Source organism: Psammomys obesus, unplaced genomic scaffold (genome assembly GCF_907164565.1).
Source record: "Psammomys obesus unplaced genomic scaffold, mPsaObe1.curated_primary_1811, whole genome shotgun sequence".
Taxonomy (NCBI): Eukaryota; Metazoa; Chordata; class Mammalia; order Rodentia; family Muridae; genus Psammomys; species Psammomys obesus.
In genome coordinates, this window is record NW_026585689.1 from 17,185,816 (window position 1) to 17,210,844 (window position 25,029).

The window sequence follows — 25,029 nt, forward strand, 5'->3', positions numbered from 1 at the left end:
ATTTCCATATTTTCCCCAGAGTTAAGTATTTTTAACTAAACGCTTGAAAATTATTCAGGTAGTTATACTATAGTAGCAAAAGTCACATTAAAAAAATCAGTTTAAGAAGTCTGTTGAAAATTGGATACTTGTTTGTCTACAGACATTCAGTAATCTAAGATTATTTTCACACACAAAACTGAGGTTAAATATCCCTAGATCTGATAGCATAATTTAGCTCTATATTGATAAGATCATTCAGTGGAAGGTTTAAATGTCTTCTTATGAGATGAAGAGAGTTGAAAAGTTGTTTTCCCCTGCTATAGTTACTACTGAGCAAAGATCAAAAGAAATGGCTTCAAGGTGTAAAATGAGGACCATATGCCCTGGCTAGCACAGGTCTGTAATCCAGCCAGTTGTTAAACTGTCAGGTGGATTTCCACAGAGTCTGCATTATCTCTCTCCTTGTGAAGTTTGAGGCAGAGTTGAATCTTTATAGAATAAGTTATGGTAAATTTCAACTAAAGATTCATCGATAAGTTCTATTGCAGTGACTCCTAAATGTTATACGAAAATAATAAAATGCTATTCTCCAGTAATAACATTAAGAGCTTAATGTAGATTTCTCTTTTTTGTTCAAAAATCTGATCATTCTTGATCATGAATGCTCACTATATTCATTTCAAAATGGATAAAGACTGGACCAAAAGACCAGAACTATAAAAACTTAGAAGGAAATATACATTGAAAAACATTGGTACACTGGTCTTGGAAATAACTTTTGAATATGGTCATCAAAGTGAAAGCAACAAGTAAAAAGAAAGTACTATTACAACAAACAGAAAAATTATGAACAACAAAGAAATTATTAGTAAATATGAAAAGAAGTGACAGAATGGATAAATCATTACAGATCATAATCCAATAGTAGATTACTATCCACAGTGTATTAGAAAGTCATATGACTCCCAAGTAAATAACAAACACCCACAAATAATAAAGCATAGACAAAAGACCTGTATAGACTTATCCAAATGGACCTGAAAAAATTACTATAGATATGTAAAAGGTAAGTACCTGGCATTGAGACATTCAGATCAAATAAGATTCCCTCACATCTGTTAACATGGGTATAATTAAAATGCAATAGATGTTAAAAGTTATTGAAGATGAAAATAAAAAGAAATATTATTGGTGGGTATGTAAATTCATATAACATCGAATTTCCCTTAAAAATTAAAAGTAGAGTTAAAATATTATCAAGTATTTTGGGTGGATAGGCAAAGGAAATAAAATTAATTATCTTGCAGATAAATGTTCCCTCTCATTTTAGTAATGAGGTAAAAAAACACAAGCACTAGCAATAAATTATTATGAAAATACATCTCATGCATCTTCTTAATATATATCAATGTAAATGAATCTTCTTTTGGTATGGCTCTTTTTATTTATTTTTTATTCATTATAATTTATTCAGTTTGTATTCTAACAGTAGCCCTCTCCCTCACCCCTTCCTAATCCCATCCCCCCTCAATCTTCTCCTCCCATGCCCCTCTTCCAGTCCACTGATAGGGAAGGTCTTCCTCCTCTTCCATCTGATCCTAGCCTATCAGGTCCCATTAGGACTGGCTGCATTGTCTTCTCTGTGGCCTGGTAAGGCTGCACCCCCCTCATGGGGAGGTGATCAAAAATCCAGCAACTGAGTTCATGTCAGAGACTGTCCCTGTTCTCCTTACTAGAGAACCCACTTGGACACTGAGGTGCCATGGGCTAAATCTGTGCAGGGGTTCTAGGTTATATCCATGAATGGACCTTGGTTGGAGTAGCAGTCTCAGAAAAGACACCTGGGCCCAGATTTCTTTGTTCTCTTGTTCTCCTTATGGAGCTCTTGTCCCCTCCAGATCTTTCTATCTACAGCTTCTTTTATAAGATTCACTGCACTCTGCCCAAAGTTTGGCTATGAGTCTCAGCATCTGCTTTAATACCCTGCTGGATAGTTTTTAAGAGGCCCTCTGTGGTAGGCTCCTGTCCTGTTCCCTGTTTTCTCCCTCTTCTGATGTCTATCCCATTTGCCCTTCTGAATGAGAATGAGCAGGTAGATGGATATTGAGGACACTATTTTGAGTTAGATAATCCACCTATAAATAAAGAACTGTTTATGAACTCACAAGTGGAATCTAAAACAAACAAGCACAACCCAGAAACAAAAAGAATAGAGGAAAATTGGAAGATCATGGTAAAAAGAAGCACACTTGCATTATAGACAAAAAGCAGTGAAGAGTTAATGCACACCATGGTGATTGCAGATAATAGTTTATAGCATTAAGAAAGGCCTAGAAAGGTCTTGCAATTCCTTATTGTAAATTACTTAATTGATCTGAAAGTTAAATACCTAAAATAATAAGGTATTACTTATTTTGATCATGCCTATCATTTTTCAATACATGTGTTAAAAATGCATTATAGAATTTGAATATGTTCAAGAAAAAATGAGCACACACACACGCACACACACACGCACACACACATATATATGTGTGTGTGTGCTCTCCTTTTCCCTTTTTCCTCATTTTCCAAAATTCTATAATCAATGCTTTATTTTAAATTTTGCTATTGTCTTTATTTAGAACCATACTTTTTTTTATATTGCATCAAATATTTACATAAAAATCTGGTTAAAATTCACAATTAACCAAACCTCTTATGAATTTAAAGACACACATATGTGCACACACACACACACACGTACACACACAAGCTTAAATCACACACTTACTACTTGTCTGATATATATATATATTATAAGGATCTCCTATAACTCAGGGTGTCTTGATCTCACGATGTAAGAGAATGACCTTGGATTCCTCCAGCACAGGTGTGCACCATCAGACTGGGCTCAGCTAGTGGAAGATAGCTTTAACCAAACACCCCACACCCTTTTCCTTAAACAGTGGGGAGTAAAATAAGCTAAGCGTTCAGCTTTCCTATTTCCCAGACTTAAGCTTGAAAGTAGGGACACTTCTAGCCAAGAATTATGTTAATAGTCTCATCATTATTCCAAAGTCACATGAGAATTATTCCTCACGTTAAGGAAAGACAAGCAAACCTTGTCTCTCCATTTCTGAGAACTACAGGTTGTGGGAAGAATTGGCGGCGGAATGGGAAGTATGCTTTGTGAAGGGAGTGCCAGTGTGTCACCTTGCTGCTGCGCTGGTGATGATCTTCAGACTGCTTGGGTTCCGGATGAGTTTGTCCAGAATGCTGACGATCTGCTCAAACTTGGGTCTGTTGTTCCTGTCTTTCTGCCAACAGTCCAGCATCAGCTGGTATAAGGCAGCCGGGCAGTCCATGGGAGGGGGCAGGCGATAGCCTTCATCCACGGCTCTAATTACCTATGTGAGAAGCACAGTTTCCGGGGTTGGAAGACATAAGACTCATCGGACATCTTCATTCACACTTAGGAATATTTTAAACTTCAAAAAGACAGTTGTTTTAAGTTGCCCAAGAAGATAATAACTGACTGTATACATTTAAAAAATAATCTGTGCCTGAAAATATTCTCTAAAGATGAAGTGAGAGAAAGTAATGTGTGTAATGATCTTTGGGAAATCAAGGTAAAAACAAAGCTTCTATAACATAGGGAAATTTCTTGCTACTAAGAAATGATTATTTCTAGACAGGAGGTGGTGGCTCCCACCCTTAATCCCAGAACCTAGGAAGCAAGGCAGGAGAATCTCTGTGAGTGCAAGGCCAGCCTGGTCTCCAGAGAGCTCCAGGACAGCCAGAGCTACACAGGGAAATGCTGTCTCAAAAAAAAAAAAAAAAAAAAAAAGAAAGAAAGAAAGAAAGAAATGATTATTTCATTATACAAATCATTATGTAAATCTTGTATCAAGTCATGCAAAGAAATCACGAAGCAGATTTCAGCCATGCCACAACTTTGCAAACCACAAAAATAAAATAAAATAAAATAAAATAAAATAAAATAAAATAAAATAAAATAAATACACTTTGGTAAATTCTTACGGGAAGTGCATCATTGTTTTAAAACACCTAAAGCATTAATTTTTAAAGTTTAGTAAATCAAAAACATCTGTAAGAGTTTTTAATATACAAAGTACTTTCACCTAATTGACTGAATTTCTGAATCATCCACCTAGGGGGCAAATTTTTATTCCTAGTAAGTTTCTAGGCCATGCTAAAGATGCCGGCCCAGGCACTATGCTTGCAGATGCTTTGATATAACATGAATTTGGAGAAAATAAGTGGAAAACAGTGTCATTTCCATAGCTTTCATATATTTAAAAACAGTCAGTATGTTTGAGAGAGTACAAAAACAAATCTATATATCAAAATATAACAGAGGCAATCTCATGAGCAGTGACTTGGAACTGGCCAGCATCATCTCAGTCTCCTTTCTTCTATGTTCAGGTTCTTGCTCCCAATTTCTGCTTAACATAAAGAAAGGTCTTAATCCTATGTGCTGATGTTTCTACTAACAGTAGCAACATGTAATAAAAATTCAAACGCGACTTTCTTAAAAAATGCATACTGTAGTTATAGCCAAATGCTAAAGAGTGTTTCCTCAGCCAGACCCTTCAATTTATGTGATTAAACTCACGTGGAACCCTAGTGTATTATTAGAAACAACATGGTTGAGATTATTAATTGTGTCTTTGTTAAATACTAAATTTAAGTAAGAAAAATGCTGGAACAGTTGCAAAAAGTTAGTCAAGAAAGCACAGCAGATATATTCTTAGTAGTTTTAAATAGAAACAATTCTTCAGCAGAAATATTGTAAATATTCTGTGATGCCTGTGCGTGCGCGCACACACACACACACTATTTTATTGGATTCTTGTGAGAAATATTTCATTTGTTCTATTTTTAAAACCCTGCTTGAGGGAAATAAGAAAAGCTGTAAAAACAGCTCAATTAATACCCCCGCAAGATGTGGGAATATCTTTATACACCTTAAGTACGCAGCTTCGATTGTCACCAAGTAGGCGCCACCTGGCTTCATTATGCTCCACTTCCTTGCACAGCTTGAACTTTTAATCTCAACTCATAACTCATAAACTAGAAACACACACTTACATCCTGATTGGACATCTCCCAATATGGCCTTTCTCCGTAAGACATCACTTCCCAGAGAACAATCCCGTAACTCCACACATCGCTGGCTGATGTGAACTTGCGGTAGGCAATTGCTTCTGGTGAGGTCCACCGTATTGGTATCTTTCCTCCCTTGGGATATAAAAATCACACGTACAATTATTAAGTTCACCATATAGTCTGAAATCAAACATAAATTTTTCAGGGTATTTGCAGGGTCTGAAGGAGAATATAGGCTATATCTTAATGTTCAAATTTTTTACCCATTAACTTTGTATTTTTTAATTATTTATTTAATTGAGTTATTTTTGTCTTTGACACTTTTAATCATAGATAAGTTGAGATGGGGTTAAAGGAACCCCATATTCTCTCCCATATTCCTTTCTACCCTTCTGACCGTCCTTTTCCACATACCTTTTAAAACATCCATATCCCTTTTCTTTTGAGATCCACTGAGTTTACCAAAGAAGGTGTTGTGATCATGAGTTTGGAGCTGTGCATGTAAGACTGGTGGGCAATTTACTTTGCACACAGCTAAAGAAAGAAACTATTCTTCTCTTAGAAGCCAGCAGCAGCTAATACTTCAGCAGGGAGTGGTGGGGCATGGTGCCCATCTTAGAGCAAAATTTACCCCTGAGGATATCATGTGGACATTTTTTAAAATGACTATGTCATATTAAATAGTCACAGTGTTGTCATATCTACAACTAGAGCCAAGCACTTAGAATTAGATATCACAATTCAGACTTTATTGATTTACTAAGAAATCTTAGTTTGGGAAAACATAATATGATGGAGGCTTGTTATTATTTAAAGATTTCGTCACTGGGAGGTATGTTTGTATTATGCATCCACAAAGGATGGTGTGTCTGACCCTTAACAGAATGATCCATAAGCATCCAGTCTTTTCCTCCCGTTCGACTCATTTCAGCTACGTAATTAGTTAGCACACCGTTAGTGCTACCTGAATTCATTAGGCGAGGGAATAATAAAAAGCTCACTACTGATCACAAAGCACTACTGAAATTTACCAATTTTGCTGTCACTGCTAACCAAATAATAACTTACAAGTTATGGCTTTAAATGAATGTAGAAGAAACTGACATTGAATATATTTAATTGAAAACATAAACCGCTGAAGAGGATTAAAACCAATAAAATGACGGTGGATAAAAGAAAACATGAGCACATTGTCATACATTATTGAATTCCGGCCTTGTCAATTCAAACTACATTTGTTCACCATTAGTACAAAAGAGCTAGTAGTAGTAGTAGAATAATCCACTGGCAAAATGTCCACTGATGGAAATAAAATTAAAAAAGTCTTCCCAGACTGCAATTTGAAATCACAAGCCCATGAAAGCTGAATATGTAATAAAAATGAAGTTCATGAGCGAAGCACAAGTGGCTCGGTGCCAACCACACAGAATTGTTGCTTCTATTTAGATTCATTGTCTTGGCAAGAAATCAGGCATTCAAGGAAAGCTTGCTTATCTTAGCGGAATCCTTTTCTCCTGAGTCCGTGCTGCCTTGATTTCACACTGTTGTTTTTTCTTGGGAGGCCTTTCCCTCACCACTTTCTGTGACTGGCTCCTCTTTCCAGCTTTCTAAAGTGAATAGCATACTACTATTGTCTACACTAAACCATGCAAAACTCTCTTTTTCACCGATCTGCTGCTCAGCACCTCTTGCTCAACCATTCCCCTTTATTCCTCCACCCCACACCCACCACTCCTTCTAGATAACTGTCATTTTATATTAATTCCTATGAGCTCAGCTTTAGTGGAATGCACACAAACCACTTAGTAGAATATTTCCCAGGCTCATCAATGTTGATACAAATGGTTGGATTCCACTCTTTTCAGCATAGAATACTCCACTGTGTAACCACTCTGCCTTTCTTTCCTCCTTCATTCCCTCACATACCTATATTTGATGGGACTGGCGAACATGGCTATCCTGTCACTCTTAGTCTTTAGACATGAGAGGTAACATTAGAATCAAGTTCTCTAAAAGGCTGCTATTGCCATTTTTGAGGACATTATTCCAATGGCAAGGACTCTGCATGCTGAGATGCCTTTATTCCCCTTGTGTGTAAATGACATTAATGATATTAGTGATCCTCAATTATGGCACCCAAGTAGCTCTTGACAGTTTCAAAAGTCCACTAGGGAAGGCCACTATTTCTGAGGAAGAGCTGCTGCTTCAAGTGACACATGTCAATTCTCAATGAGCTAAAGGAAACGAGCCAAACACATCACAGGCTTTGATGTGAACTGTTTGCACTCCCTGTTCCACATGCTCACTCTTTCTGGAGATACTCATGCTCTTGTTCTGGGATTTAACTTCCTTATGAAAATCATGAGTCCCCTGGGCGGTGGTGGCTCATGCCTTTAATTCCAGCACTTGGGAGGCAGAGGTAGGTGGATCTCTGTAAGTTCAAGGCCAGCTTGGCCTACAAAGCACTTCCAGGACAGCCAAGGCTATAAATAGAGAAACCCTGTCTCAAAAATCCAAAGCAAACAAACAAAACAGAGTCCAATTCACAAAAACTAATTAATTAGTTAATTTAATCACTTGCTCTTTTCAAAATGTAATTTTTAATTTTGATCAGAAAGGAGAGGAGAACCTCCCCTATCAGTGGACTTGGGGAGTGGCATGCATACAAAAAGGGGAGGGAGGGTGGGATCAGGAAGGGAGAAGGGAGGGGCTTATGGGGGGATACAAAAATGAATAAAGTGTAAGTAATAAAAAATTTTTAAAAAAAGAAAAAAAAATTATGTACATTAGTGTTCTCCCTCCATGTATTTCTGTGTGACGGTGCCATAACCTTACCCTGGCACTGGAATTACAGACAGCTGTGAATTGCCGTGTGGGTGCTGGGATTTGAACCAGATCCTTTGGAAGAGCACCCAGTGCTCTTAACTAATGAGCCCTCCACAAGTACTGATTTAATATGTGGATTTTGATAACATATTAATGTCCTTTCTGGAATTTTTCATCATTCCAATAGTTCTCTCTTTTTTTTTTCTCCCTCTTGTCCTTGCCTTCTCCCATTCTTATTATTTTATAAATTGTTTATGTGTAATAGAGATTTTTTTTTTCTACTTCCAGTGAATCTTATAGGAACCTAACAATTGAAGTATCATTTTTCTTCTCAGGTGCAGCTTCCTGATGGCCTAGCATTTCAACTAGAAGCACTGAGGGTGGAGATCAGAGTGTCCTCATCTGCAATACCAGCATACCAAGGGCATGGAAAACTACTGAAGAAATGTGGGTGAAAAGGAAGGATTCAGAAGCTTTCGCTTTGTTGCAATTTGTAGTAGAGGATTCTTTCTGCTGAGTAACTGTAGGGTTGAATTGAACATACAAAAGGCAGACTTACTGTGTTTCTTATAAATGATTAATTCCAAAACTTATGCATCATGATACATCATGATGCCAAAGACAAAATTTTCTTCTTCCTCACCACCCATATCAACAGTTCATCTCAGATTTTTAAAGTTTCTGTTATTAATTGCCTTTTGAGTTTATATATATATGAGAAATATACTTAAATATTTTTAATAATTGCCAAACGCAGGTTCCAGTGAAGTATGAAAAAAATTGGATTTGATGAGACAATGTACTGTCATTTTTAGCTCATGTGATTCCCGATAGCAAAGTACTTTCATTGCAGCTTTCCTGATGAGCTTAAACTAGAAACTAATTTCATAATTTACTCTTTTTTTGGGTGAAATACCACCCAGTATTCAGAATATTTAAAAAAGATCCAGTTAGTTATACAAATAATTTATGGTGATGCATTTCCCAAATTTTAAAAGGTTTTAAACTAATCACTTTTTTGAATGTTTTCTATATCCATATTAAAACTCCTCAGATATTTATTCATTTGAGAAAAGTAGCCAGATGCTTGGAGTAATCCCAGAATCAGAGCATATGAACTATATCTAAAATCTCAGCTTCAGAGGGACCCCCAATTCAAAGTCAGCAGAACCTAAAGTTAATGCACGCTCCCTATATTTGAAGCATCAAACCTACAGTCATCTAACCAGCATCTTTCTACATACAGCTCTAAGAGTCGTGGAGTCAGGGAATATTCAGTTATTTATCCCACACGAATACTTCATTTTAGTAGTTGTTCTCTGGGACCACTTTTGATCCTCCTGTTTAATTTTTGCCAAGTTTCTTGACATTTCTGCAGCTATTTTGCCATACATAAAGTGAAGGCCATGGGGAAACATAAAACTTAACAATATTCTTCTGTTTATCTTCTCTAACAACCTAACAGCTTGAATAGCTTATAAAATGTGGCTCTTCAGCTTTCAAGTTTATGTGCTAAATGTACCTGAACAGCAAGGGTGCTGACATTTACAGTGATGATTATTTTGAGCTTTTTAATTTATTTTTATATTAATTAAAGTGTATTCACTTTGTATCCCAGCTGTAGCCCTCTCCCTCGCTCCTTTCCAATCCTGTTCTCCCTCCCTCAACCCGTTCCATGCTCCTCCCCAGGTCCTTCTCACTTTCCATCTGACCCTAGCTTATCAGGTCTCATCAGGATTGGCACATTGTTTTCCTCTGTGGCATAGTCAGACAGCTCCCCTTTCAGGGGAAGGTGATCAAAGATCCAGCCACTGAGTTCATGTCAGAGACAGTCCCTGTTCCCATTACTAGGGAACCCACTTGGACTGAACTGCCATGGGCTACATCTGAGCAGGGGTTCTTGGTTATCTTCATGCATGGTCCTTGGTTGGAGTATCAGTCTTGGAAAAGACCCCTGGGCTCAGATTTCTTGATTCAGTTGCTCTCCTTGTGGAGCTCCTGTCCCCTCCACATCTTTCTGTTTCCCCTGTCTTTCATAAGAATCCCTGCACTCTGAACAAAGTTTGGCTAAGATTCTCAGCATCTGCTTCAATATCCTACTTCGTAGAATCTTTCAGAGGCTCTCTGTGGTAGACTCCTGTCCTGTTCCCTGTTTTCTTCTTCTTGTGATGTTCATCCCATTTGCCTTTCTGTGTGAGGATTGATCATGTTAAGCAGGGTCCTCCTTGCTTAGCTTCTTCATGTGTACAGGGTTTAGTATGTTTATCTTACATTATTTGTCTAATAAGTGCCTTCTTAGCATAATAGGCAGCACATCAGTCTCATAGTTTGAGCTCTTTAAGAGAGATGAACTTTGTATGAAACTGCTCATCTACTAGAGCATGTGTCTCTTCTTCCTGTTATACAATTTGTAAAAGCTCTGAAGGCGATTAATAAGGAGTTTCAAATACATGCCGTAGGGGTTCTATGAAACAGTGCTTATCTGCTATCTTCCAGTTTTAGTCACAGGAGTTAAAACACTTTTCAAGTCTCTAAAATATCATATAGTGAACTATTCTTAAAATAATTCTAGGTTATGTCCATACATGGTCCTTGGTAGAGGGGTGATCTCAGAAAATACCCCTATGCCCAGATATATTTGGTCCTTGTGGAGCTCCTATTCTTTCCACGTTATACTAACTCCCCCTTCTTTCATATGATTGCCTGCACTCTGCCGAAGGTTTGGTTATGAGTCTCAGCATCTGCTTTTATACACTGCTAGGTAGTCTTTCAGGTGTCCTCTGTGGTAAGCTCCTGTCCCATTACTTGTTTTCTCCTATATCCAATGTACCTCCCATTTGTCTTTTTAAGTGAGGATTGATCATCTTATCCCGGGTCCTCTTTCTTCTTAATCTTCTTTAGGTGTATAGATTTCATTATGTTTATCATATCTTTATAGGACTATATAAGTGAGTATATACCAAGTGTGTCTTTCTTCTTCTGGGATACCTCACTCAGGATGATCTTTTCTAGATCCCATCATTTGCCTGCAAATTTCATGATTTCTTCATTTTTTATTGCTGAGTAGTATTCCATTGTGTAAAAATATCACAATTTCTGTATCCATTCCTTCATTGAGGGACATCTGGGTTGTTTCCAGGTTCTGGCTTTTACAAATAAAGCTACTAGAAACCTCTGCTTGGATGAAGCTCATGGTAGCTCAATAACCAATTGGTTTCCCATTGCAAGGGGAACAGGGACTGTCTCTGACATGAACTCAATTCCTGGCTCTTTGACCTCCCCACCTCCCAAGGGAGGAACATTCCTGCTAAACCCCAGAGGAGGACTTTGCAGCCAGTCCTGAAGATACCTGATAAAACAGGGTCAGATGAAAGGGGAGGAGGCCATCCCCAATCAGTGGACTTGGAAAGGGGCAGGGAGGAGATGAGGGAGGGAGGGAGGGTTTGGGAGGGAATGAGAGAGCGGGATGCAGCAGGGATATAGAATTAATAAAATGTAACTAATAATAAAAAATAAGAAATTATAAAAAATTATAAAAGTCAAGATTTTTAAGAATTCAAATTTTAAGTCTGATAGTTTCCATACCAGTGGTTCTCAAATTTTCTAATGTTGAGGCACTTTAATATAGTGCCTCATGTTGTAGTAAGCCCCACCAAAAAATCATTTTATTGCTACTTCATAACTCTATTTTTGCTACTTTCATGAGTCATAATATAAGTATCTAATTTGCAGGATATCTGATATGTGACCCATTGAAGGGATCACAACCACAGTTTGAGAACTACTGAATAAGACACTTGGCCAATTTTGATGATTATATTCTCCAGGAGCTTACTTGATGTCACTTCATTTGCTGCAAGAGGCATAGTCTCAGCTTTGACTTCTGAGGAGAAACACAATGCCTGGATACTAAAGTACAATATCTATCTATCTATCTATCTATCTATCTATCTATCTATCTATCTATGTCTGCCTGTATGTCTACCTACCTACCTCTTTTTGCAAAAATAATTCCCTGTTGTTTTAAGAACTATACTGAGGATTCTCATTTCCTATGTCTTGCCTGTGAGTTCTGTTTGGTTGTACATTGAGTGACAAAGGACCTAGGAGGGTTAATATGAGTAAACCAGAGTGATTGAGCACTGAACATGGAGACAAATATTGGCCTCTCAGTTTGAAAGCAGAACTGCACTGATAAATCACTTTGCAGAAGGTCTTAGCATCTGTCTGATGTGAGGGACTCAGCTTCACTCACTACAGTAAACAATAAGGCACACTCCAAGGAGAAGCACATCCCAGAGGAAACATCGATTCTAATCCTAAGTAGCTCCTGCCTGCCACTGAGAGATAGTTTCAGCAGATGTTGGTTGCCATGAGCGATCAGACACACATGGCTCTTTAAGACGCAGGAGCCCACCCTTGAACTCTTGAGATTTTTCAACTTTATGCAAAACAATTAAGAATTTGTTAATAGACAGCAGAATACTCACATTCAAATGATTCTAAGGATGCAAAAATTAGAACCCAAGTAAGTAATGTTTATGTCCCTTCCAGATGTTCACAAAAACAATATAAAAGTTAGGTAATGTGATGGGATATGGATACCGGTATTACATCATAAAACCTAATGAATAATGCTAAGTATAACTTAATGTGACTCCAGTTCTTTCTAAAATTCAGTTAAATTTTAAATGACAAATGTTGTACTATATATAAACCAAATCCCTAATTTGATTTTGAATTATTTAAAATTATTTTAAATTGTGTGTACAATGAGGTGAGGCATATTCATATGAGCATTATTAATTGCTGATCCATCTCGCTAGAGCCACAATTCGTTTTCTTTACACTTAAATATTACAGTGTCATAAAAACAGAACCAGAACTAAGAAACCAAATCAGAAAGCCCAGAAGCAAATCCTTACATCTACAGCCAAATGTTTTATGACAACTATAGTATGACTATGTATTACAGGAAGAACTATCTTTTCAATGAATGAACGGTTGTGGAAAAAACTGAATATCTACAGAAGGAAGAATGAAACACGTGCCCATTTATCACCATTTACAAATTCATTGTACTGTGAAGATTTAGTACAAAACATTGAACTCTAATGTAACTAGAAGGAAATATGGAAAGGTACATTAGAACTTTAGAACTACCACAGAAATTTTAGGCAAACTCCAAAAGAAAGAGAGTGAAAGCATGACTAGATGAGCAGACTTATAATAAAACAAAAGTCTGCACCATAAAGGAACCAATAAACAGAGTACAGAGAAAACCCACAAGATGGTAGAAAATATTTTCAAAGTATATATCTGACAAGAAGTTTTGATACCATAATATGTATGAAACATACAATAAGATTTAACCTGGCCACAGAGGAGGACTTTGCAGCCAGTCCTGAAGACATCTGATAAAGTAGGGTCAGATGAAAGGGGAGGAGGTCCTCCCCAATCAGTGGACTTATAAAGGAGCAGGAAGGAGATGAGGAAGGGAGAGTGTGACTGGGAGGAAATGAGGGAGTGGGATAGAGCTGGGATACAGAGTTAATAAATGTAAATAATAATAATAATAACTATAATCACCATAATAATGATAATAATAATAATACTGAGCTTAACACTAAAAAAAAAAAAATAGAAAAAAAAAAGATTTAACCTGACTTGAAAAGAGGCAATAGATTTAAATAGTAAATAATTTCTGAATAGCACCCATATATAGAAAAATGTTCAACATCATGGATCATCTAGAAAATTCCAATGAAAGTGCTGATTCAATATCATCCCCACTGTAAACACATTTACTTTGTAAAGAATAAAGGAGAGTGAGAAGGGGGCATACAGGAGGGCTTAGATAGAAGAAAGGGAAGGAGAAATTTTGTAGTTATAATCACACATATTATAAAGAATAAAATACTAAACATAACAATAGCAAGCAGGAATATAGGAAAAAGAGAATCTTTGCACACTGCAGGTAATATTATTAATTGATAGTGTCTTTATAGAAAACAAAATAAAGGAACCTCAAAAAATTAAAATTCAAATAACCATAGATTCACTTATTCTATTATTGACTTTTTGTACAAAGGAAACAAAATAATTATGGCAAAGGCATAGTGCATTTCTGTGTCAATAGCAACAATATCTACAGTGGCCATGAAAGGGAAGACACCTACGTATCTAGCAAAAGAAAAAAAAATCAATGGTTGAAAAGAGGTGAGGAGGCACTGCAATAATGTTCATTCATAAAAAAGGGAAGATTTTGTGATTTGGGTCAAAATGGATGGAACTGGAAATAAGCAAAGACAAGCATGTGAAGTCTCACTCATATGCATAGTTGCAAAATATTTCTCTTATGAAAGTGAGTAGATCAGGGATTTCCAGAGACCTGGGAGAAAATGAGGAGGGTGGTAAGAGTCAGGAGAGTTTGATCACCAGGTAACAAATTACTGTTAGATTGGAGCAAGAATTTCTGGCATGCTGTTGCACAGTACAGAGACTTTTGAAAAAACAAAGAAACAACCATGTATTGTACATATTTTTAAAAAAGCAAAGATAAATAATTTTGAAGGTTTTTACCTTAAGGAAATAATAAATCCTTGAGAAATCATATATGATTTAATATTTGGTTCAAATGTTACATATGTATGCATGAGTTGAAACCACATTGAAATGTGTATTTTTAATGTTTTATGCATCAACTATAATTTACAAAAATGTTACAAAAATTCTTCTGAAAACCTGAGTGTTTAGCAATTTTGATGCAATAGTATGCATGACACAGGAGCAACATTATAAGTCATAGTGGCATATCCAATATTTCAGAAATAATAAATATTCATAAGATAAGATTAGTTATTAAATCATTCCACTAATTAAAAACAGTATATAAGCTGAAAAAGACTCACACATTTAATATTAGCAACTGTAAAATTGACAAATGTGAAGCAGTAATGATAGACTTTTCGTCTCCATTGAGATACTTCTGGAAGGATTTTGAAATCAACACAGAGAGAGAAAGAGAGGGAGAGAAGGAGAGAGAAATAGAGATCATGTTGACAATTCACCTGTGTGTGCATATCCTTAATGAGTTACTGCTCAAAATGCAAAGTAAATTCATAAGTAAGGTTAGCAACGGGTCAAACGTCACAATGGGTAGAACTGATGGCATATGGATCTGCAGTGTACTAAGGGTGATGAAAAGGAACAATTTAGAGCATGGTATTCTTTATCCTGCCTACAAAACCAAACCAGGTGACTGAAGAATGAAGATACAAAATTTGGTCCCACCTAAGCTACATAGTGCATTATTTGTTTGTTTTTTGATTTACTTATATTTTATTTTTATTACTCAGAACAATTTTTAAATTTAAATGTATTTTGATTATATTCTTCCCCTCTCCAACCTTTCTGGATCCTCTCTTCCTCAATACCCATCCAACTTTAAAAATATTTCTCAAAAAAAAAAACAAATAAATCAACTAAAACAACAAACATTCCCAAACCCAGGAAAATGAATAAAATACACCCCCCAAAAGAAAAACAAAACAGCACATCTAGTTGTAACCGGAAAAAAATATATTAAAAAGTCGATGGAGCCCATTATATTTTGAACATGGGGCCTGTCCTGAAGTGGTTTATATGTTCAGTGTGGCTCAATTGGAGAAAACTGATTCCTTTCCTCTCCTAGTAGGTATAGGAGAATGTTCAGTTGCAATCCTAACTATACATCTGTTAGAGGGCTAATATCCTAAATATATAAAGAAAAACTAATGACCCAATTTAAAAATGGGGTTTAGATATAAACAAGCTTATTAAGCTGGAATGTTGCGTGTAGAAGAAGAATTCAAACAGATATGTACTTATTAACTGTATAAAAATCAACTCCAAATGGAACAAAGATATCAACAGTGTAGCAATCAAATACACTGAACCTGAGAGAAGAGAAACTGGGAAAAAAAAGGAAAACCTTTTACATGCTGGCCGCAGAGAAGAGTTTCTGGAGAGACCCTGTAACACAGGTACTAAGGTCAACATTTAATAAATGGTACCTTGTGAAACTAAAAGGATTTCACATGGCAGAGGACACAATCATTCAGACAACGAGAAAAGATTTTTACCAACTACAAATCAAAGAGAGGGTTAATATCCAAAAATTACAATGAACTAAAAGGCTAAATATCAAACAAACTACACACTTTTAAAAAAATGAGGTACACATTTAACCAAAGAATTCTAAAAGTGGAAAAACTCAAATAACTGAGAAACAGAAATATTCAGTATCCACAGGCACCTGGGAAATACAAATCAAAAATACTTTGAGATTTCATCTTACATCTGTCAGAATGTCTAAGACCAAGATAGCAAGTGACATCTCATGCTCATGAGAAAATGGATTAAGAGGAATCCTATACATTGCTCCTGCGAGTATGAACTCACAGCCATTATACAAATCAGTGTATGGTTCCTCAGGAAGGGGGAGGGGCTCAATCTTACTAAAGATCAAGCTATACTACTCTTGGGAATATACCCAAAGAATACTTCATCCTACCACAAAGATGCTTGCTGAATGATTTCATTACTACCCTCGTCAGAGTAGCCAGAAACTGGAAACAACTTAGATGTCCCTCAACAGAAGGATAAAGAAAATGTGGTACATTTACACAATAAAGTATTAGCCATCTGCTTTTAGAAAATGACAGCATGAAATTTGCAGACAAATGGGTGGAACAAAAAAAATGAAAATCATTCTTAGTGAAGTAAACAGAAGAAGACGAACCTAGTATGTATTCACTTATATGTGAAAGTTAGCTGTGAAGTCAATGATAACCAAGCAATAATCCACAGAAGCACAGAGGGCAGGTATAGAGTAAGGGACTAAAGGGAACAGACAGATCTTCTTAGGAAATGAAAATATTATATACAAATATACACAGTGCATTTTAGGCCAAGTGGGTCTACAGAGTAACACTTGGTTAGTCCCTCTAACAGAAAAGGGGAAGAAAGAAAATGAATGAGCCATCCCACCGATATAACTGCTTTCTTCGATTGATGTTTACCCCCCAATCTGAACTACGGAGAGTGGAAACCCATGAGATCAGATCCTGGCTCTGCTCACTTCTAGATTCTCAGTCAAGAACTGTGTCGGGAACACAATAGCCACAAATTTATTGAATAAATCTGTGAATTAGTCCTCCAGGGACTGTAGATAATATTTTTAAATACATTTCAAGAAAGTTTCCTTACTCAGTGTTCCACTTCCAAATTACAGCTTTGATTTTCCATCACATAAATACAGATAGATTTATCTTTCCCAGGCTGAAGTGATCATACTACCTAAATGTCAGAAATATTCAAGGTCACTTATCAACTTTTGATGCAACATTGATAACTGACATCAACATATCATTTAGACTTGGTATGAGTAAGTGGCCTCATTTCATGAAGTTTCACATAGGACTTGTTATACCCAGTACAAAAGAATGGGTGGTAATTGTGCATTGGTTCCCTTTAGTTAGTTTGGGTATTTATTATCAGCACACAAAGAACAGTACTTAGATATTTTGTTCTCACATTATTTTATTCTTGAGTAAATGAAATATGGCTTATATTACTCATCTATATAATATGTTTTGTATCATGTTTCTTTTGATGTTATCAGTTTTCAGTTGAGAACTTCTTAAGAACAAAACATTAGACTTTCATCATTTACAATGGAGGTATTATGAGCAAATTAAAAAAAAAAACAACAGATAAATTCTTTAGCATTAGCCATTATTTTTACTCATTTAAAATGAAGTTAGTTAATATAAAGCCAAACACAATATTGCTGTGTTTGGATCTAAATCTAAAATCTACAGGACATAAAATGTTCTTTATAACCAAAGATGGGATGCTCTCAACCAAGCTTAAAATTTGATTGGTTATGCTCAGTATACAATGTCAGAACGAAGTAAAGAGAAAATGATGTAACAATGGATGATAGACTCAAAAGAAAGCCGGTTTCTCAAGTTTCCTTAGACAGTCCATGAAAGAGTTCTATGCCTAATATCATTGAGATTGTGAAAAGAAATAGGTTGCCTGACTCTCTGGCATATAGATAGGTAAAAGTCTTCCCTTTCTCTAGGGGGAACCATTTATGTAACAGCAGATTCAAAACTGATATATTGAAATTGTGGGTTCTGTTTGAATGTTAATTGGCAGAGACACATGCAAATATGGCATACATACAAAAAATGCTAAAGTAAAAAGTATCATATAAAATAAATAAATAAGAAAACGAAATGTCACAAATAAATATTGAAAACTTATTCAGTGGCACAAAGTTCTAGGCAATGTGGCTCTTTTATTATATTTCTTCATTGGGTGTTTTCATGCATGTGTATATCTGTGTAAATATGTATTTGTGTATAGTATGTATGAGTATATGCGTGTATAGGCATCAGTGTACATACTTATGTGAATGAGCATGCATATGTTTGTACATATGTGTGTGAGAGACACTCACACACACAGAGAAAGAGGGAGGGACAGGCAGAGGCAGAGAGAGCAAAAGGCATAGAACACATGCCATGGACTGCTCATGAATGTGGTGGTCAGAGCACAACTTACATGATTAGATTCTTGCTTCTTAACATGGTTCATTTAGAGTAAATCATACAATAGAACTGTTCAAAACAAAGAAGACAGAAAACATGAAGTGTTGAAAAAAATAGAAAGAGGTTTTTTTTTTTTTCTTTGTTGCTCAACAACAGAACTTCTCTGGGATTTATAAATCTGGGGCTGCATGCTCCAATCATACCAGCCAAACGAAATCCTGGAGCTTTCAGTATGATTTGTGAAGGCAGAGTGCAGCTGCATTTATGCTTTAGAAACAGCTCTTTAAAACATATCATATCACATAAAACTACATCATAATTTAGATTTATATCATTGAATGACTACTGAGATATTTATTTAGTTTTCAAGGTACTTTTCCTGATAAAGCACATGTAGCAATTGTCTTCAAAGTGTCATTCAGGCATATGTAGGGATCCCAAGAGCAGTTCAGGGAGTGTGTGAGCTTGAAACTATTTTCATAATAACACTAAAACTTTATAACCTTTTCACTTGCAACATCCCAGGAGTTTGAAATGGGATTTTTCAGAGGGTAGAGGATTCATGATGATATCGTATAATGTGCAGTGTCAACATTTGCATTTTTTGGCATAACTCAGGAGTGAAAAGTAAAGAGAAATAAGTGGATGTGGGTTTCGAAAATAGGTGATTCCAGCTTGAAATCTTTATGAAAATAGAATCACACAGGCATGCAAATGACTGTTTCACCCCTACTTTTTATAACACCATTGAGAACATAAAGGGGGATCATTATATGATATATCATTCATAATACATTCATACATATATGTTCACATATATATGAACATAGAAAAGAGCAGTACAAAGAAATAGGTGGTATGTCTAGAGATAAAGCATCTTCTCAACTGCCTACACGTTCCAGCTGAAGTTCCTTACATTTTATTTGTTTATTATTTAAATTATGTACATATGAATTAGGTTTTTACATGGATAGTGAGAGTTGCTTTCAGGTCATCATGGATGTATAGCAATTTTTCTTGCCTACAGAGCTATGTGTCCAGTCTATAAGGTCTTTTTTTTTTAAACACAAAATTAGTTGATACGATTTCTTCACTACTTTTTAAAAATATTGCATGCCTCTCACAGAGATGTTTGAAAAGGAAAGGGACCAGCAGACACCCTCCATCGACAACACTGAACCAATGGTCCATGATTTCTTTGTTTGATTTATTTCTACCTAAAGGCAACAGTTCCAGAAAGGCAATGGCGAAGAGTCAATACATTGAAATACCGAATGGTATTTCCTGAATTTCATTAATGTTACTTGACACATTCTAGCTTTAAATTTTGAAAGGAGATGCTCTCATATTTTGCTTAACAGTGGTTCTTCAGTCAGTTTATTCTCCAGAAACAACTGCTTAGGTTGGTAACTCAGATATTTTGATGTGTTTACATAAAAAAAATAACAGTCCAGTGACTTTATTATCATACTCATCTTAAGAGTAAATCATAAAATTACTGTACTAAACAAAGCTTGTTATTGGAGATTATGTCAATGATTTCCAAATTAGTGTAGACATGCAGATGCTTCTCTGAAGGAAGCTGGGAACCCCATGGGTATTTGAGAGTGCTCCAAAGGAGTAGAAGGATGAACACTGAACTACTTTGAGTAACTGTGCCAGAAGGGAATGGTGGTTGGCTGGTGTGGTTGGCTGGTGTGGTTGGCAAGAATCTTCTGACCCTGAAACTTCAACACAAATTCTCTTGAATTTTTATTCAGAAATGCAACATAAGAATATAGACAATTGATACAGCAACTCCTTCTTAAAGACAAATAAATGGTCCTCTACTTTCTCTAGTCCTAACAAAGCCGCAACTAGTATAATGAAGCTCTGAGCAGTTACACAAGTGAATCTCCAGAAAGCATATTATCACATATGTGACACTGTCCACTTCCCACTACAGAAGTCTTTCCTTTGAGTATTCTAGGATCAATAATAGAATTGCAATCAAGAATGCTCGTATTTAATAATTATATGTGACAGAGAAATTAGAGCCTGACTCAAGAGCTAGCTTGTATTATAAATAAGTTCACATATATGTTTCCTATTAGATATGCTTTATTAAAACTGGATGCATCTTTTTAATATGACCATTATTACTTGGACAGTACAAGTAAGGATAGTTTTTTTCTGGGCTGTTTGAAGTTTATAGAGCTGTGAAAGCTTATAAGAGACATCATCAGAGGACAGAGGTGTAGTGAGAAGAATATGGTCAATTCTTGCGATGATTAGTAAATATTATCCTTTGCTACATGTGTTTTCTCCTGGGTAAGAAGGTAGTCAGAAACGTGATGCTCTATTTTAGAACCTGTACTAGCTGATGTATTTAGAGAGCAGAGAATCATCAAGAGAGACCATGGTTTAACCAACCAATGTTTCTGAGTTCCTCAGGTGTTCATAGATGATGCCCTTATTATCAACACATTCAATTAGCTACAAGGTTAATATTTTTCTTCATCTAAAAGGAAAAATACTCTACAAGAAATATATTCACTAATAAAGAAAACCTGCTACACATAGCTATATATTCAGAACATATATGCTAAAGATAAAAATGCCTCAGAATCAATTTAAGAATGGCCTTTTTTAAAGTTCTAAATCCTTATTGAGGATACTAATTTTAAAAGTTTGAAAAACAACGCAGTATCATAAGAACCCAGAGAATATATCAAACCTGCCTGTTAAGGACAGCTCATTCAAAAATAGTGAGTAAAATGTCAATAATTTTAGCATGTAGAAACCTTGCCATTTTGAGTAGGATTTATTAGGCCAAGTACGTTACTTCAGAATTATAATTGTTATTTGGCTTTATATAAATACAAGCTATCCATTTTTCACAAAGTAAATGTTATTTTAATTATTGAGAGAAGTGTACATTTATGGAAAACATAACTGACACATGATTTGAGGTTATCATTTCCATTTGTTTATACACCCACACATTTACGGTATGGAAAACAAAGGTGGCAGGAATCCTCATTACTCACCCTGGTTGTGTAGGCAGCTTCTGGGTCATCTTCCAGTACCCGAGAGAGTCCAAAGTCAGACACCTTACACACCAAGTTGCTGTTGATCAAGATGTTCCGAGCAGCAAGGTCCCGGTGCACATAGCCCATATCTGAAAGGTACTTCATCCCTGACGCTATCCCACGGAGCATCCCCACCAGCTGGATGACCGTGAATTGGGCATCGTGTTTCTGAAATGGATTTGAGATCAAGTCTAAAATATGCTCCTTTTACTTTACAATCTCATATGCCAACATTTTTTTATTACTGACTTTGCATATTTTAACTAAAAGCATCTCAGTCCACCATTATCTGTAGACAAATGAATACAAGGCTAACATAACATCAATAGTGCTTGCATTACCCAGTACCTATCATATACTCAGAATTCAGTTCAAAACTAGGATTGTCTTGATCTTTGTACAATATTTGAGCTTCTTTCAAAAGCTAATATCAAGACAAAAATATTAAACAGACAGTGTGACTATTCCAAGCTGATAGCTATTTGATTGAAATTGTATTCTTTTCTCTTGCTAAAAAAATTAATAATCATTATAAATAATCGTGAGTAACATTTGTTGTCCTAATTTTTATGGTTTGGGCTGACCCTGACCTACAGATAATCAAATAAAATATGATGAGAGAAAAAGCCCCTCCCTCATTCTCCTATTCTCCCCTCCCCTGCACCTCAGCAAAAGGGAGAACCCCATCAAACTCATCAGTACATCCAATAACATAAATGTTTTTAATGTTCTAAAATACAAACCTTTCACATTTGGACATACAAGATAAAGATGAAATTTTACTATTTTCCCTTTGCTAAGTAATCCTAGCCTATTTCTCTTTTACTTGAAATTTTGACAAGTACTTAGAAATACTTAGTGCAATATTAAAAGATATATAATATTTTCTATGACTCACTTGTCAGTATGTATATTTATATACACACTATCATATGGACACATAAATACTGTACATACAATATATTACTCACACGTAAGAAACTGTCCAAGGAGCCATTTTCCATGTATTCTGTCACAATCATCACTGGCTTACCTACATGTGAAATGTATGATAAACAGATACTCATCAGCACTCTTAACTGGTAGCAACCAAAGAACATACCTCTATAATATACTTTGATGTGTCTAATAAACACAGGAAATTGTGTTCTCTAAACATTAAAAAGTTTCAATAAAATCTATCGTTTCAAAATGAAAAGCAAAAACAAATGCAGTATGCTAGGTTTCAGAACAAAGGCCCATTTGTCTTTCTAAGTGAGGATTAATCATCTTACCCCAGTCCTCTTTCTTGTTTATCTTTTTTAGGTGTACAGATTTTAGTATGTTTATCCTATCTTACAGGTCTAGTACCACTTATAAGTGAGTATATACTGTGTGTGTCTTTCTGTTCCTGGGATACCTCACTCAGGATGATCTTTTCTAGATCCCACCATTTGCCTGCAAATTTCATAATTTCCTAGGTTTTAATTGCTAAGTAGTATTCCATTGTGTAAAAGTACCACAATTTCTGTATCCATTCCTCCGTTGATGGACATCTGGGTTGTTTCCAGATTCTGGCTATTACGAATAAAGCTGCTACAAACATGGTTGAGCAAAGACAAATTGCATGGACATTGGAAGTAGGAAAAAACAAGTAACAGGATAGGAGCCTACCACAGAGGGCCCCTGAAAGACTCTACCTAGCAGTGTATCAAAGCAGATGCTGGGACTCATAACCAAACCTTCGGCAGAGTGCAGGGAATCATATGAAAGAAGGGGGAGCTAGTATGACCTGGAGAGGACAGGAGCTCCACAAGGACCAAATATATCTGGGCACAGGGGTCTTTTATGAGACTGCTTTTACAACCAAGGACCATGCATAGATATAACCTAGAACCCCTGCTCAGATATAGCCCATGGTAGTTCAGTATCCAACTGGGTACCCTAGTAAGGAGAACAGGGACTATTTCTGACATGAACTCAATGGGCTGGTTCTTTGACCTCCCTTCCCCCCCCCCGAGGGAGGAACAGCCTTGCTAGGCCACAGAGGAGGACATTGCAGCTAGTCCTGAAGAGAACTGATAAGCTAGGGTCAGATGGAAGGGGAGGAGGACCTCCCCTATCAGTGGAAAGGGGCAGGGAGGAGATGAGGGAGGGAGGGTGGGATTGGGAGGGAACAATGGAGGGGGCTATGGCTGGGATACAAAGTAAATAACCTGTGATTAATATTAAAAAGTATTAAAAAACAAAATGAATAAACCATAATAAATAAATAAATAATAAATAAATAAATGAAATTTTAAGAGATTTTTAAAAAAGAACAAAGGCCCATAACCTATTTCATCTAAATTATTAGCGTAGTGTTCCACTGCCAAATAATATCCAAGTATACTTCTTATTTGTTTGCCTTTTAGGTATTTTTAAGAATCAGTGTCTCTGAGTTGATTTTTAGAATCAGATATTTTGTCTTCAGCCTCATTGCTTTAGTTTCACTTCTGTTACTGTGATAAGAATACCTTTCCACAAACAAATCACCGTCGAAAGGGTTTATTTTAGCTCACAATTTCACTCTATTATTTTAAGGAAGTAAAGACAGCAGGAATTGAAGCAGTATATTTTCATAGTTAACCACTGAGGGAGAGTGAAAGCAGGCACGCCAGCGCTCAGCTCACTGTCTTCCTTTTCATAAGGTGCGGGTCCAGAACCCAGAGATTAATGCCACCCACTTTAGGCTGGGTGTGAGTACAGCTAGAAGCATAATTAAGACAGCTTTCCACAGACAGGATCGCAGTTCAGGCCAGCTGGACAATTCTTCCTTGAGAACGCAGTCACTGGTGTGTTATTCTAGATTCTGGCAGATTGACCGTACTAATCACGCTGAGAACAGAGACTCAACATTCAGGTATCTTGTCTCTAGTATTTATGGAGCTGGAGGCTGTAGATTAGGCTCACACGAATCTCCCTAATTTCACACTCTCCCTCCTCCCCACTTTTCAATGTTAATTTGGCTATAGTTACATTTTCATATAATCAAATATTTCATCTGCCATAGGCCAAAATTGAGAGTTCTTAAGAATTCTTCATACAGGGCAGGCTTTAGTCAAATAATCATGTTCATCTAACTGCACGACACAGTAACAAGTTCCTATCTGAATATCTTAGATGAATGCGGCTCAGTTTATTCTGTTTTATTTTATTTTTTTTATTTCTCTTTTCTTCCTGGTCTGCTCTACTTCATATATATTGATTTTTATTATTTTAATACCGTGAGGTCTATTTTATTTTTATTACAACAGGCTTCTTTATGGTTTTAGCTACTTATTTTTATTTTTACACAGGCTCTCCTGCAGTTTTGGTGCATCTTGAGCTCACTATGCAGCATAGCCTGGCCATGAACCTCTGATCCTCCCCTCTTTTCCGCAGAGTGGTCCTCAGGTGGACTTCACCACACCCTGTCT

General features: G+C 36.2%; 1 protein-coding gene across 2 annotated transcripts in view; it reads right to left on the minus strand.

Moving 5' to 3' along the window:
• The window catches only part of Epha3 (EPH receptor A3), a 350,488-nt gene that overhangs the window by 18,411 nt on the left and 307,048 nt on the right, over nt 1-25,029 (minus strand). For both annotated transcript variants that reach the window (XM_055593082.1, XM_055593075.1), the window contains exons 12-15: nt 22,564-22,625; nt 21,551-21,760; nt 5,077-5,226; nt 3,178-3,371 (exon numbers count right to left, since the gene is read on the minus strand). In XM_055593082.1, the coding sequence (XP_055449057.1) occupies nt 3,178-3,371; nt 5,077-5,226; nt 21,551-21,760; nt 22,564-22,625 (616 nt within the window). The remainder of the gene's footprint in view (nt 1-3,177; nt 3,372-5,076; nt 5,227-21,550; nt 21,761-22,563; nt 22,626-25,029) is intronic.